General features: G+C 48.3%; 1 protein-coding gene across 2 annotated transcripts in view; it reads left to right on the forward strand.

Moving 5' to 3' along the window:
• LOC106560399 (1-phosphatidylinositol 4,5-bisphosphate phosphodiesterase gamma-1) overlaps positions 1 to 14454 on the forward strand; it is a 63436-nt gene that overhangs the window by 9611 nt on the left and 39371 nt on the right. The window contains exons 3-5 of one of the 2 annotated variants that reach the window (XM_014123279.3): positions 9196 to 9345; positions 10733 to 10826; positions 12573 to 12620. In XM_014123279.3, the coding sequence (XP_013978754.2) occupies positions 9196 to 9345; positions 10733 to 10826; positions 12573 to 12620 (292 nt within the window). The remainder of the gene's footprint in view (positions 1 to 9195; positions 9346 to 10732; positions 10827 to 12572; positions 12621 to 14454) is intronic. The other variant, XM_045687766.2, reaches the window with a different exon arrangement.

Genomic DNA, 14454 nt, shown 5'->3' on the forward strand with positions numbered 1-14454 from the left:
ATGGAGGTAGCGGGATTTTCCATGCACCGGCAGAACAGAGACGCTACCTCTGTTAAGACGAGGGGTGGGGGTGTGTATCTATTAGTCAATAACAGCTGGTGTGCAATGTCTAATATTAAAGAAGTCTCGAGGTATTGCTCGCCTGAGATAGAGTACCTTATGATAAGCTGTAGACCACACTATCTACCAAGAGAGTTCTCATCTATATTATTCGTAGATGTCTATTTACCACCACAGAACGAAGCTGGCACTAAGACCGCTCTCAACCAACTCTATAAGGCCATAAGCAAAGAAGAAAATTCCCACCCAGAAGCGGCGCTCCTAGTGACCAGGGATTTTAATGCAGGCAAACTTAAATCAGTTTTACCACATTTTTACCAGCATGTCACATGTGCAACCAAAGAAAAAAAAAATCCTAGACCACCTTTACTCCACACACACAGATGCATACAAAGCTCTCCCCTGCACTTAATTTGGCAAATCTGACCATAATTCTATCCTCCTGATTACTGCTTACACGCAAAAACTAAAGCAGGAAGTACCAGTGACTCGCTCAATACGGGAGTGGTCAGATGACGTGGATGCTACACTGCAGGACTGTTTTGCTAGCACAGACTGGAATATGTTCCGGGATTCATCCAATGGCATTGAGGAGTAAACCACCTCAGTCTTCGGCTTCATCAGTAAGTGCATTACCGCCGTCATCCCCACAATGACTGTACGTACATATGTCAACCAGAAGCCATGGATTACAGGCAACATCCGCATTGAGCTAAAGGCTAGAGCTGCCGCTTTCAAGGAGCGGGAGACTAATTCGGATGCTTATAAGAAATCCCGCTATGTCCTCAGACGAACCATCAAAGAAGCAAAGCGTCAATACAGGATTAAGATTGAATCCTACTACACTGGCTCTGATGCTCGTCGGCTGTGGCAGGGCTTGAAAACTATTACAGACTACTAAGGGAAACCCAGCCGCGAGCTGCCCAGTGACGTGAGCCTACCAGACAAGCTAAATGTCTCTTGTGCTCGCTTCGAGGCAAGCAACACCGAAGCATGCATGAGAGCGCCAGCTGTTCCAGACGACATTGTGATAACGCTCTCAGTAGCCGATGTGAGCAAGACCTTTAAACAGGTCAACATTCACAAAGCCGCGGGGCCAGACGGATTACCAGGACGTGTACTCAAAGCGTGCGCAGACCAACTGGCAAGTGTCTTCATTGACATTTTCAACCTCTCTCTGACCGAGTCTGTAACACCTACATGTTTCAAGCAGACCCCCATAGTAACTGTGCCCAAGGAAGCAAAGGTAACAAGACTAAATGATTACTGCCCTGTGGCACTAACATCGGAAGCCATGAAGTGCTTTGAAGGCTGGTCATGGCTCACTGTTGTGCTGACTACACAACAGTAGTAGGCCTGATCAATGACAATGATGAGACGGCCTATAGGCAGGGGGTCAGAGAACTGGCAGTGTGGTGCCAGGACAACAACCTCTCCCTCAATGTGAGCAAGACAAAAGAGCTGATCTTGGACGACAGGAAAAGGCGGGACAAACAGGCCCCAATTAACATCGATGGGGCTGTAGTGGAGCGGGTCGAGAGTTTCAAGTTCCTTGGTGTCCACATCACCAACGAACTAGCATGGTCCAAACATACCAAGACAGTCGTGAAGAGGGCACGACAAATCCTTTTCACCCTCAGGAGACTGAAAAGATTTGGCATGGGTCCCCAGATCCTCAAAAGGTTCTACAGCTGCCCCATCGACAGCATCCTGACCAGTTGCATCACCGCCTGGTATGGCAACTGCTCGGCATCTGACCGTAAGGCGCTACAGAGGGTAGTGCAAACAGCCCAGTACATCACTGGGGCCAAGCTCCCTGCCATCCAGGACCTATATAATAGGCGGTGTCAGAGGAAAGCCCATAAAATTGTCAGAGACTCCAGTCACCCAAGTTATAGACCGTTTTCTCTGCTACCGCACGGGAAGCGGTACCGGAGCGCCAAGTCTAGGACCAAAAGGCTCCTCAACAGCTTCTACCCCCAAGCCATAAGACTGCTGAACAATTCATAAAATCGCCACCGGACAATTTCATTGACCCCCCCCCCCGCCCCCTTCCCTTTTGCTACTCGATGTTTATTTTCTATGCATAGTCACTTCACCCCCACCTACATGTACAAATTACCTCAACTAACTAAATAGCCCATCCAACTACCTCATCCCCATACTGTTATTTATTTATTTTGCTCCTTTGCACCCCAGTATCTCTACTTGCACATTCATCTTCTGCACATCTATCACTCCAGTGTACCCCCACACACTGACTCGGTACCGGTGCCCCCTGTATATAGCCTCATTATTCTTATTGTGTTACTTTTGATCATTTTAGTCTACTTGGTAAATACAGTATTTTCTTAACTCTTCTTGAACTGCACTGTTGGTTATGATCTTGTAAGTAAGCATTTCACGGTAAAGTGCTTTTCTGTCTCAGTGCCAGACCAGTCTCCCATCTCAGGTCACCCAGAGTTGCTTCACGGCATTGTATTCAGAACACACACACACAAACACACAAACCCATACAGTAATGGTCAGGACAGCCTTCCCACCACCACCACCACCACCTCAGCTCTCTTGCCACGTATGTTAGTCTACCCTCTCTGGCATTGAGCACTGAACATGCTGAGTCACAAATAGCAGCCTATTTCCTACACTTATTTTGACCAGAGCCTTGTGAGCCCATTTGGGACGCAGACATCGACTGACTGACTGTTGTAACCAGCTGGAGATATTCTCTTCCCTCAGATGATCATCTTAGTCTCTTAATCTGGTGCCAAACCTTTCCTCTGATCTATCATCTGCTCATACAGCAGACCCAGATAGAAACCAGATTTCCTCTGACTGAATGGTGGACTGTAGACTGTATGGTGGACTGTAGACTGTACAGTAGACTTTAGACTGTATGGTAGACTGTAGACTGTATAGTAGACTGTATATTGTAGACTGTAGACTGTATGGTAGATTGTAAACTGTATGGTAGACTGTAGCCTGTACAGTAGACTGTAGACTGTTTGGTGAACTGTAGACTCAATGGTTGGCTGTATAATGTACGGTGGACTGTAGACTGTGGTGGACTGTAGACTGTGTGGTAGACTGTAGACTGTACAGTAGACTGTAGATTGTAGACTGTATAGTAGACTGTAGACTGTATGGTAGACTGTATGGTAGACAGTAGACTGTATAGTAGGCTATAGACTGCAGACTGTAGACTGTGTGGTAGACTGTTTGGTAGACTGTAGAGTGTATGGTAGACTGTAGACTGTACGGTATACTGTAGACTGTATGGTAGACTGTAGACTGTACGGTATACTGTAGACTGTACGGTATACTGTAGACTGTATGGTAGACTGTAAACTACGGTAGACTGTACAGTAAACTGTAGACTGCATGGCAGACTGTAGACCTAATGGTAGACTGTAGACTGTATAGTAGACTGTATATTGTAGACTGTAGAGTGTAGACTGTATGGTACACTGTAGACTGTATGGTAGATTGTAAACTGTATGGTAGACTGTAGATTGTAGCCTGTAAACTGTATGGTGGACTGTAAACTGTACAGTAGACTGTTTGGTGGACTGTAGACTCAATGGTTGGCTGTATAATGTACAGTGGACTGTAGACTGTGGTGGACTGTAGACTGTGGTGGACTGTAGACTGTGTGGTAGACTGTAGACTGTACAGTAGACTGTAGACTGTATGGTAGACTGTAAACTACGGTAGACTGTACAGTAAACTGTAGACTGCATGGCAGACTGTCGACTGTATGGTAGAATGTAGACTGTAGACTGTGTGGTAGACTGTAGACTGTACAGTAGACTGTAGATTGTAGACTGTATTGTAGACTGTATGGTAGACTGTATGGTAGACAGTGGACTGTATAGTAGGCTATAGACTGCAGACTGTAGACTGTGTGGTAGACTGTAGACTGTGTGGTAGACTGTAGACTGTTTGGTAGACTGTAGACTGTACGGTATACTGTAGACTGTATGGTAGACTGTAAACTACGGTAGACTGTACAGTAAACTGTAGACTGCATGGCAGACTGTCGACTGTATGGTAGAATGTAGACTGTAGACTGTACGGTATACTGTAGACTGTACGGTACACTGTGGACTGTAGACTGTTCAGTATACTGTAGTGTGTAGGCTATACTGTAGACAGTAGACTATGATATGGAAACAAACTCGATATACTTTTAAATGACTAAAACCAAATCAAAACTGTGTAGAAAGATAACGGACCTATATTCTTACAGTTTTTTTTACTGTGCAGCTCGCTAATAATCACTAGACAGTCAGGGAGCATTGGATATTGTGGAGGAAAAATAGAGGATTACTATTATTAGCTAATTTTGACGGCAAGGAATATAACCAATTTTCATTGTGGCCCTCCGGACCTCATTGAAGACCGAATGCGGCCCCCGAGGTAAAATGAGTTGGACACCCCTGCTTTAGACTGAATGGTAGAGTGTAGACCACATGAAAAGTCATTCCACGGAGGGCCAAGTATCTGTGGGTTTTCGCTCCTCCCTTGTACTTGATTGATGATTTAAGGTCACTAATTAGTAAGCAACTCTCCACACCTGGTTATCTAGGGCTTAATTGAAAGGAAAAACCCAAAACCTGCAGACACTAGGCACTCCATGGAAAGACTGAGGCTAGGAAACACTGTCACCATGGATAAATCCACAATAATTGAGAATTTCAATAAGCATTTCTCTACGGCTGGCCATGCTTTCCATCTGGCTATCCCTACCCCGGTCAACAGCCCTGCACCCCTCACAGCAACTTGCCCAAGCCTCCCCCATTTCTCCTTCACCCAAATCCAGATAGATGATGTTCTGAAAGAGCTGCAAAATCTGGACCCCTACAAATAAGCCGGGCTAGACAATCTGGACCCTCTGTTTCTAAAATTATCCGCCAAAATTGTTGCAACCACTATTACTAGCCTGTTCAACCTCTCTTTCGTATCGTCTGAGATCCCCAAAGATTGGAAAGCTGCTGCGGTCATCCCCCTCTTCAAAGGGGGAGACACTCTAGACCCAATCTGCTACAGACCTATATCTATCCTACCCTGCCTTTCTAAGGTCTTCGAAAGCCAAGTTAACAGACAGATCACCGACCATTTCAAATCCCACCGTAGCTTCTCCGCTAAGCAATCTGGTTTCAGAGCTGGTCATGGGTGCACTTCAGCCACGCTCAAGGTCCTAAACGATATCATAACCACCATCGATAAGAAGCAATACTGTGTAGCTGTATTCATCGAACTGGCCAAGGCTTTCGACTCCGTCAATCACCACATTCTTATCGGCAGACTCAACAGCCTTGGTTTCTCGAATGACTGCCTCGCCTGCTTCACCAACCACTTCTCAGACAGAGTTCAGTGTGTCAAATCGGAGGGCCTGTTGTCCGGACCTCTGGCAGTCTCTATGGGGGTGCCACAGGGTTCAATTCTCGGCCGACTCTCTTCTTTGTAAACATCAATGATGTCGCTCTTGTTGCTGGTGATTCTCTGATCTAAAACTAAATGCATGCTCTTCAACCGATTGCTGCCCAGACCTGCCCGCCCGTCCAGCATCACTACTCTGGACGGTTCTGACTTTGAATATGTGGACAACTACAAATACCTAGGTGTCTGGTTAGACTGTAAACTCTCCTTCCAGACTCACATTAAGCATCTCCAATCCAAAATTAAATCTAGAATCGGCTTCCTATTTCGCAAAAAAGCATCCTTCACTCATGCTGCCAAACATACCCTCGTAAAACTGACTATCCTACCGATCCTTGACTTCGGCGATGTAATTTACAAAATAGCCTCCAACACTCTACTCAACCAATTGGATGCAGTCTATCACAGTGCCATTCGTTTTGTCACCAAAGCGCCATATACTACCCACCACTGCGACCTGTATGCTCTCGTTGGCTGGCCCTCGCTTCATATTCGTCGCCAAACCCACTGGCTCCAGGTCATCTATAAGTCTTGGCTAGGTAAAGCCCCGCCTTATCTCAGCTCACTGGTCACCATAGCAGCACTCACCCCTAGCACGCGCTCCAGCAGGTATATTTCACTGGTCACCCCCAAAGCCAATTCCTGCCTTTGGCCGCCTTTCCTTCCAGTTCTCTGCTGCCAATGACTGGAACGAACTGCAAAAATCACTGAAGCTGGAGACTCATATCTCCCTCACTAATTTTAACCACCAGCTATCAGAGCAGCTCACAGATCACTGCACCTGTACATAGCCCATCTGTAAATATCCAATCCAACTACCTCATCCCCATACTGTTATTTTATTTGTTTTGCTCCTTTGCACCCCAGTATCTCTACTTGCACATTCATTTTCTGCACATCGATCACGCCAGTGTTTAATTGCTATATTGTAATTATTTCGCCACTATGGCCTATTTATTGCCTTACCTCCCTTATCCTACCTCATTTGCACACACTGTATATAGACTTTTTCTATTGTATTATTGACTGTATGTTTGTTTATTCCATGTCTAACTCTGTGTTGTTGTTTGTGTCGCACTGCTTTGCTTTATCTTGGCCAGGTCACAGTTTATAAATGAGAACTTGTTCTCAACTAGCCTACCTGGTTAAATAAAGGTGAAATGAATAAATGAAAACTTTGACACCCCTGCTGTAGACTGTATGGTAGACTGTAGACTCTATTGTAGAGTGTAGACGTATGGGAATGCTTACACCTGCTGCTCTGTAAAACTGTGGTTGGCCTGCTCTGCAGCTAAAGATGGATGTGTGTGTTTGTGTGGTACTATGGAACTATGCTTTCCTCACATGCACACAACTCTCCTCCATGTTGCTTCTCTCTCTCTCTGTCCTTCACCCTCTCTACCCCTACCCTTATCTCTCCCCGTCTATCCTTCTCTCTCTGTCTGTCCTTCACCCTCTCTTCCCCTACCCTTATCTCTCCCCGTCTATCCTTCTCTCTCTGTCTGTCCTTCACCCTCTCTTCCCCTACCCTTATCTCTCCCCGTCTATCCTTCTCTCTGTCTGTCCTTCACCCTCTCTACCCCTACCCTTATCTCTCCCCGTCTATCCTTCTCTCTCTGTCTGTCCTTCACCCTCTCTTCCCCTACCCTTATCTCTCCCCGTCTATCCTTCTCTCTCTGTCTGTCCTTCACCCTCTCTTCCCCTACCCTTATCTCTCCCCGTCTATCCTTCTCTCTGTCTGTCCTTCACCCTCTCTACCCCTACCCTTATCTCTCCCCGTCTATCCTTCTCTCTCTGTCTGTCCTTCACCCTCTCTTCCCCTACCCTTATCTCTCCCCGTCTATCCTTCTCTCTCTGTCTGTCCTTCACCCTCTCTTCCCCTACCCTTATCTCTCCCCGTCTATCCTTCTCTCTGTCTGTCCTTCACCCTCTCTTCCCCTACCCTTATCTCTCCCCGTCTATCCTTCTCTCTGTCTGTTTCACCCTCTCTTCCCCTACCCTTATCTCTCCCCGTCTATCCTTCTCTCTCTGTCTGTCCTTCACCCTCTCCTCCCCTACCCTTATCTCTCCCCGTCTATCCTTCTCTCTCTGTCTGTCCTTCACCCTCTCTTCCCCTACCCTTATCTCTCCCCGTCTATCCTTCTCTCTGTCTGTTCTTCACCCTCTCTTCCCCTACCCTTATCTCTCCCCGTCTATCCTTCTCTCTGTCTGTCCTTCACCCTCTCTTCCCCTACCCTTATCTCTCCCCGTCTATCCTTCTCTCTGTCTGTCCTTCACCCTCTCTTCCCCTACCCTTATCTCTCCCCGTCTATCCTTCTCTCTGTCTGTCCTTCACCCTCTCCACCCCTACCCTTATCTCTCCCCGTCTATCCTTCTCTCTGTCTGTTTCACCCTCTCTTCCCCTACCCTTATCTCTCCCCGTCTATCCTTCTCTCTGTCTGTCCTTCACCCTCTCTTCCCCTACCCTTATCTCTCCCCGTCTATCCTTCTCTCTGTCTGTCCTTCACCCTCTCTTCCCCTACCCTTATCTCTCCCCGTCTATCCTTCTCTCTGTCTGTCCTTCACCCTCTCTTCCCCTACCCTTATCTCTGTCTCGCCCCCCCCTCTCTCCCTCTCACTGTTCTCATGTCTCTTTCCTTCTCCCTGGTTGCATCCCAAATGTTACCCTATTCCCTATATAGTGCACCATTTTTGACCAGTGCACTATATAGGGAATAGGGTGCCATGTGGTTAACACACCCTCTTTCCCCCCTTTTCTCTTTCTCTCGTTATTTCTCCACGTCTTTCTCCTTTCTCGTACCTTCTCTCTTCTCTCTCCCCCTCTCTTTCTCTTGCCCCTATCTTTTTCTCTCCTCTCTTCCTCTCCTACTCTCATTATCTCTTCCCATCGCTCTCTTTCTCTCTCTCCCCCTCCCGCCTTCTCTATCTCCCCTTTTCCTTCCTTCTGTCGCTTTCTCTCTAACTCTCTCTCTTTCTCTCTGGAAGCCATAGTGAGGTGTGGTGTGTTTACATTCGTATCTCAGGAGAAATATTCAGCTTTATGACTTTTCTCTCAGCCCTGCTGTGTGTGTGTTTGTGTGTGTGTGTGTCCGTGTGTGTGTGTGTCCGTGTATGTGTGTGTCCGTGTGTGTCCGTGTGTATGTGTGTGTGTCTGTGTGTGTGTGTGTATGTGCGCGTGTGTGTGCGCGTGTGTGTGTGTGTGTGTGTGTGTGTGTGTGTGTGTGTGTGCGCGTGTGTGTGTATGTGTCTGTTTCTTAAGTGTGTGCACATCTTATAAAGAAGCTTTAAAATCTCTCTTTCTATTTTGACTGTGTGTGTGTAAATGTGTTCAAGTGTGTTTGTGCTAACTCTGTGTACCAGAGTCTCTGGCTGGCTGTGTTTGTGCTAACTCTGTGTACCCGATTCTCTGGCTGGCTGTGTTTGTGTGTTTAGTTTGCTCAAGACATCTGCTAAGTCAATGAGATTCGTTTTCCTTGTGGGTGTGGCCAGTGTTTGTGTGTGGGGGACTGTGTATCTACCATTCATTCCAAATATTTTAAAATTCCCCCCCCCCCCCCCCCCCCCCCCGCTCTCATTACCGTTGTGTAGCTGTTATAACATCATTATTGATTTGAACAATTTCGAGGTGGAGGGAGTTGGGGTGCAGTGTGTCTGTCTATGTGTGTGTTGACTAACAGTGTTTCCTCGCTCTAGTTGATATCACGGAGATCAGGGAGCTGAGGTTGGGTAAATGTTCCCGGGACTTTGAGCGTTATCCAGAGGAGGCTCGTAAATTAGACTCCGCCCACTGCTTCATCGTGCTCTACGGACTGGAGTTCCGCCTCAAAACACTCAGCGTGGCCGGTCAGTGTGTGTGTGTGTGTGTGTGCTTTCTCTGTTGCTCGATGGCTCTCCAAATGTCCTCCATTGCATCTGTTAGTGATATTCTGGGAGGGTAAGGGGGTGGCTGGAAGATAATATTTCCATATTTGTAATAATGCCATGCTACAATAGCTCTTGTTGTATACGGCAGTAGTGCCAGCATTACACTGCATAAAGCTCACTTCTCAGCACTTCGTTAACATTTTGTCAACATTTCTATTCTACCCCCATTTTATTTTCTCCATGCCCACTCTCACTCTCTGTCCCTGTCTCGCTCTTTCTCTGTCTGCCTTTCTCCCTCTCACTCCCCCTCTCTATCTCTGTCTCTCTCCCTCTGCCCCACCCCACCTCTCTCTGTCTCTCTCCCTCTGACCCACCCCACCTCTCTCTGTCTCTCTCTGTCTCTCTCCCTCTGACCCACCCCACCTCTCTCTGTCTCTCTCTGTCTCTCTCCCTCTGACCCACCCCACCTCTCTCTGTCTCTCTCTGTCGCTCTCCCTCTGCCCCACCCCACCTCTCTCTGTCTCTCTCCCTCTGCCCCACCCCACCTCTCTCTGTCTCTCTCCCTCTGCCCCACCCCACCTCTCTCTGTCTCTCTCCCTCTGCCCCACCCCACCTCTCTCTGTCTTTCTCTGTCTCTCTCCCTCTGCCCCACCCCACCTCTCTCTGTCTCTCTCCCTCTGCCCCACCCCACCTCTCTCTTTCTCTCTCTGTCTCTCTCCCTCTGCCCCACCCCACCTCTCTCTGTCTCTCTCCCTCTGCCCCACCCCACCTCTCTCTGTCTCTCTCCCTCTGCCCCACCCCACCTCTCTCTGTCTTTCTCTGTCTCTCTCCCTCTGCCCCACCCCACCTCTCTCATTCTCTCTCTGTCTCTCTCCCTCTGCCCCACCCCACCTCTCTCTGTCTCTCTCCCTCTGCCCCACCCCACCTCTCTCTGTCTCTCTCTGTCTCTCTCCCTCTGTCCCACCCCACCTCTCTCTGTCTCCCTCTGTCTCTCTCCCTCTGCCCCACCCCACCTCTCTCTGTTTCTCTCTGTCTCTCTCCCTCTGCCCCACCCCACCTCTCTCTGTCTCTCTCTGTCTCTCTCCCTCTGCCCCACCCCACCTCTCTCTGTCTCTCTCCCTCTGAGCCCACCCCACCTCTCTCTGTCTCTCTCTGTCTCTCTCCCTCTGCCCCACCCCACCTCTCTCTGTCTCTCTCCCTCTGCCCCACCCCACCTCTCTCTGTCTCTCTCCCTCTGCCCCACCCCACCTCTCTCTGTCTCTCTCTGTCTCTCTCCGTCTCTCTCTGTCTCTCTCCCTCTGCCCCACCCCACCTCTCTCTGTCTCTCTCCCTCTACCCCACCCCACCTCTCTCTGTCTCTCTCCAGCCTTCAGTGAGGAGGAGGTCAATATGTGGATCACTGGACTCAACTGGCTGATGATGGATACTCAGAGAGCCTCAGCACCACAACAGATAGACAGGTACGTGTTTGTGTGTGTGTGTGTGTGTGTGTGTGGGTGTGTGTGTTTGAGAGAGAGAGAGAGAGAGAGAGAGAGAGGAGTGTGAGTGAGAGAATAAGTGAGTGAGGAGTGTGTGTAAGAGAGAGAGGAGAGGAGTGTGTGTGTCTGAGTGAGTGAGTGTGTGAGAGAGAGAGAGAGAGAGAGAGAGAGAGAGACGGGGGAGAGGGAGGTGAGTGTGAGAGAGAGAAAGAGGGGGAGAGGGAGAGGAGTATGTGTGTTTGTGTGAGTGTGAGAGAGAGAGAGGGGGAGAGGGAGAGGAGTGTGTGTTTGTGTGTAGAGGAGTGTGTGTGTGTGAGCGAGAGAGAGAGAGATGTGAGGAGAGGAGTGTGTGTGTTTGTGTGTAGAGGAGTGTGTGTGTGAGAGAGAGAGATGTGAGGAGAGGAGTGTGTGTGTTTGTGTGTAGAGGAGTGTGTGTGAGAGAGAGAGAGATGTGAGGAGAGGAGTGTGTGTATTTGTGTGTAGAGGAGTGTGTGTGTTTGTGTGTAGAGGAGTGTGTGTGTGAGAGAGAGAGAGATGTGAGGAGAGGAGTGTGTGTGTTTGTGTGTAGAGGAGTGTGTGTGTGTGAGAGAGAGAGATGTGAGGAGAGGAGTGTGTGTGAGAGAGAGAGAGAGAGATGTGAGGAGAGGAGTGTGTGTGTTTTTGTGTAGAGGAGTGTGTGTGTGTGTGAGAGATGTGAGGAGAGGAGTGTGTGTTTGTGTGTAGAGGAGTGTGTGTGAGAGAGAGAGATGTGAGGAGAGGAGTGTGTGTGTGTGTGTGAGAGAGAGAGAGAGATGTGAGGAGAGGAGTGTGTGTTTTTGTGTAGAGGAGTGTGTGTGTGAGAGAGAGAGAGATGTGAGGAGAGGAGTGTGTGTGTGTGAGTGAGAGAGAGAGAGATGTGAGGAGAGGAGTGTGTGTTTGTGTGTAGAGGAGTGTGTGTGAGAGAGAGCGATGTGAGGAGAGGAGTGTGTGTGAGAGAGAGAGAGAGATGTGAGGAGAGGAGTGTGTGTGTTTTTGTGTAGAGGAGTGTGTGTGTGTGTGTGTGTGTGTGAGAGATGTGAGGAGAGGAGTGTGTGTTTGTGTGTAGAGGAGTGTGTGTGAGAGAGAGAGATGTGAGGAGAGGAGTGTGTGTGTGTGAGAGAGAGAGAGATGTGAGGAGAGGAGTGTGTGTGTTTATGACAGTATGAATCATGTGTCTGTGGTGTTTAACAGGCTCCTGTTTGTAGTAATATTAATATCCTGGTAGCATCATCCATTACTACTATAACACACATAGGAGAGAGGGGACAGGGGTTGGAGGGAGCAGCAATATTTGTGTTGGTTGAAAATAATTATTCTGGGTAGGTGGGGGCAGTGTTCCTCTATTCCATGGTTTGTGGAAGAAAACTCAGAGTAGTGCTGTTGTGGGAGAGAGGAACTCCAGTATTGTACATATGATCTGTGTTATGACTATTTGGTTTACAAATGTCAACAACTTGGTCACAGTCAATGAAGTGACATACAGTGTCTCAATTATTTTGTGTTGTAGGCTTTGGGTCACATTACTATTTTATATTTTCACAAATACAGTCAGAATTTAAACTTAGACTAAGTCAATGTTAAACCCCGTGGCTGGTGGCTTTTAAAAGAATCCGCTGTGCACAACACAGCCTCTCAACATCTGTCTTTCCATCTCATACTGAACTATCTCTCTTCTCTCTATTTCTGTATATCCTCCCTCCCTCCCTCCAGGTGGCTGAGGAGACAATTTGAGGTGATGGACAGGAATCGTGAGGGAAGGTGGGTCAGACGTCAATACCATATTAACATTGTTGTTACACCCAACCAGAACCCTGGGATACATACACTATGGTCACTCTGCTAGCCGGTGGAATAGTGGGGGAAATCCACTCCAAACGTTATAAAATAATAATACCCCTCCCAGCCCCAACCCCAGCCCTAGCTCCAGCTCTAACCCCAGCCCTAGCTCCAGCTCTAACCCTAGCTCCAGCTCTAACCCTAGCTCCAGCTCTAACCCTAACTCCAGCTCTAACCCTAACTCCAGCTCTAACCCTAACTCCAGCCCTAGCTCCAGCTCTAACCCTAACTCCAGCTCCAGCTCTATCCCTAGCTCCAGCTCTAACCCTAACTCCAGCCCTAACTCCAGCTCTAACCCCAGCCCTAGCTCCAGCTCTAACCCTAGCTCCAGCTCTAACCCTAACTCCAGCTCTAACCCTAACTCCAGCTCTAACCCTAACTCCAGCCCTAGCTCCAGCTCTAACCCTAACTCCAGCTCCAGCTCTATCCCTAGCTCCAGCTCTAACCCTAACTCCAGCCCTAGCTCCAGCTCTAACCCTAACTCCAGCTCCAGCTCTATCCCTAGCTCCAGCCCTAGCTCCAGCTCCTTACATCCCCACTAGTCCCCAGCTCAGTTCCGTGGCTCCCACCTCTTTGGGAGGAAGCGGTCCAGCACAAACAGCCTGTCTGCCACCGCCTGATAAGGAACAGGAACAGGAAGTGATGCGATGGGTTGGGAGAGGGAAACTTCCTGTCTCAATGGAAATAGAAACAGGAGCTCCAAATCAGAGCAAAATAATGAGGGGTGATAAATAATGAGTTAAACAAAAGAGAGTTGATTGAACAGAGGATGAACAGAACAGAGGGACGGAGGGATACATGCTAGCCAGAGAAAGAATGGGGGAATATAGGGAAAGACCAAGACAGTGACAGAGAGCGAGAAAGAGAGGAGATAAAGTAGTATGTGAAGGGGGGAAGTGGGTGAGAGAGAGAGAGAGAGACAGAGAGAGACAGAGAGAGAGAGAGAGAGAGAGAGAGAAGACAGAAGACATGCTAAAACAACATCCCCCAGGACAGGTAGAGTTTCTCTCAGGGATGTGTCTGCTCTCCTCCATCTTCTTCTTGCTCTCTAAACACACACACACACACACAATCAGTACTCTCTGAGACGCTGGAGGACAGCAGCTTGTGTCTAGTTAATCAACAAAGTGATTGGCCATGTGCCCCAACCCTGCAGGAGGGGCAGGACAGAGTGAGGGGGTGGCGATATCCCATAACACAAGGAGACTGTCTGAGAGTGCCATAACACAAAGAGACTGTCTGAGAGTCCCATAACACAAAGAGACTGTCTGAGAGTGCCATAACACAAAGAGACTGTCTGAGAGTCCCATAACACAAAGAGACTGTCTGAGAGTCCTATGACTCAAAGAGACTGTCTGAGAGTCCCATAACACAAAGAGACTGTCTGAGAGTCCCATAACACAAAGAGACTGTCTGAGAGTCCCATAACACAAAGAGACTGTCTGAGAGTCCCATAACACAAAGAGACTGTCTGAGAGTCCTATGACTCAAAGAGACTGTCTGAGAGTCCTATGACTCAAAGAGACTGTCTGAGAGTCCCATAACACAAAGAGACTGTCTGAGAGTCCCATAACACAAAGAGACTGTCTGAGAGTGCCATAACACAAAGAGACTGTCTGAGAGTCCCATAACACAAAGAGACTGTCTGAGAGTCCCATAACACAAAGAGACTGTCTGAGAGTCCTATGACTCAAAGAGACTGTCTGAGAGTCCCATAACACAAAGAGACTGTCTGAGAGTCCCATAACACAAAGAG

Source organism: Salmo salar, chromosome 10 (genome assembly GCF_965601325.2).
Source record: "Salmo salar chromosome 10, fSalSal1, whole genome shotgun sequence".
In the NCBI taxonomy this organism is placed as follows: Eukaryota; Metazoa; Chordata; class Actinopteri; order Salmoniformes; family Salmonidae; genus Salmo; species Salmo salar.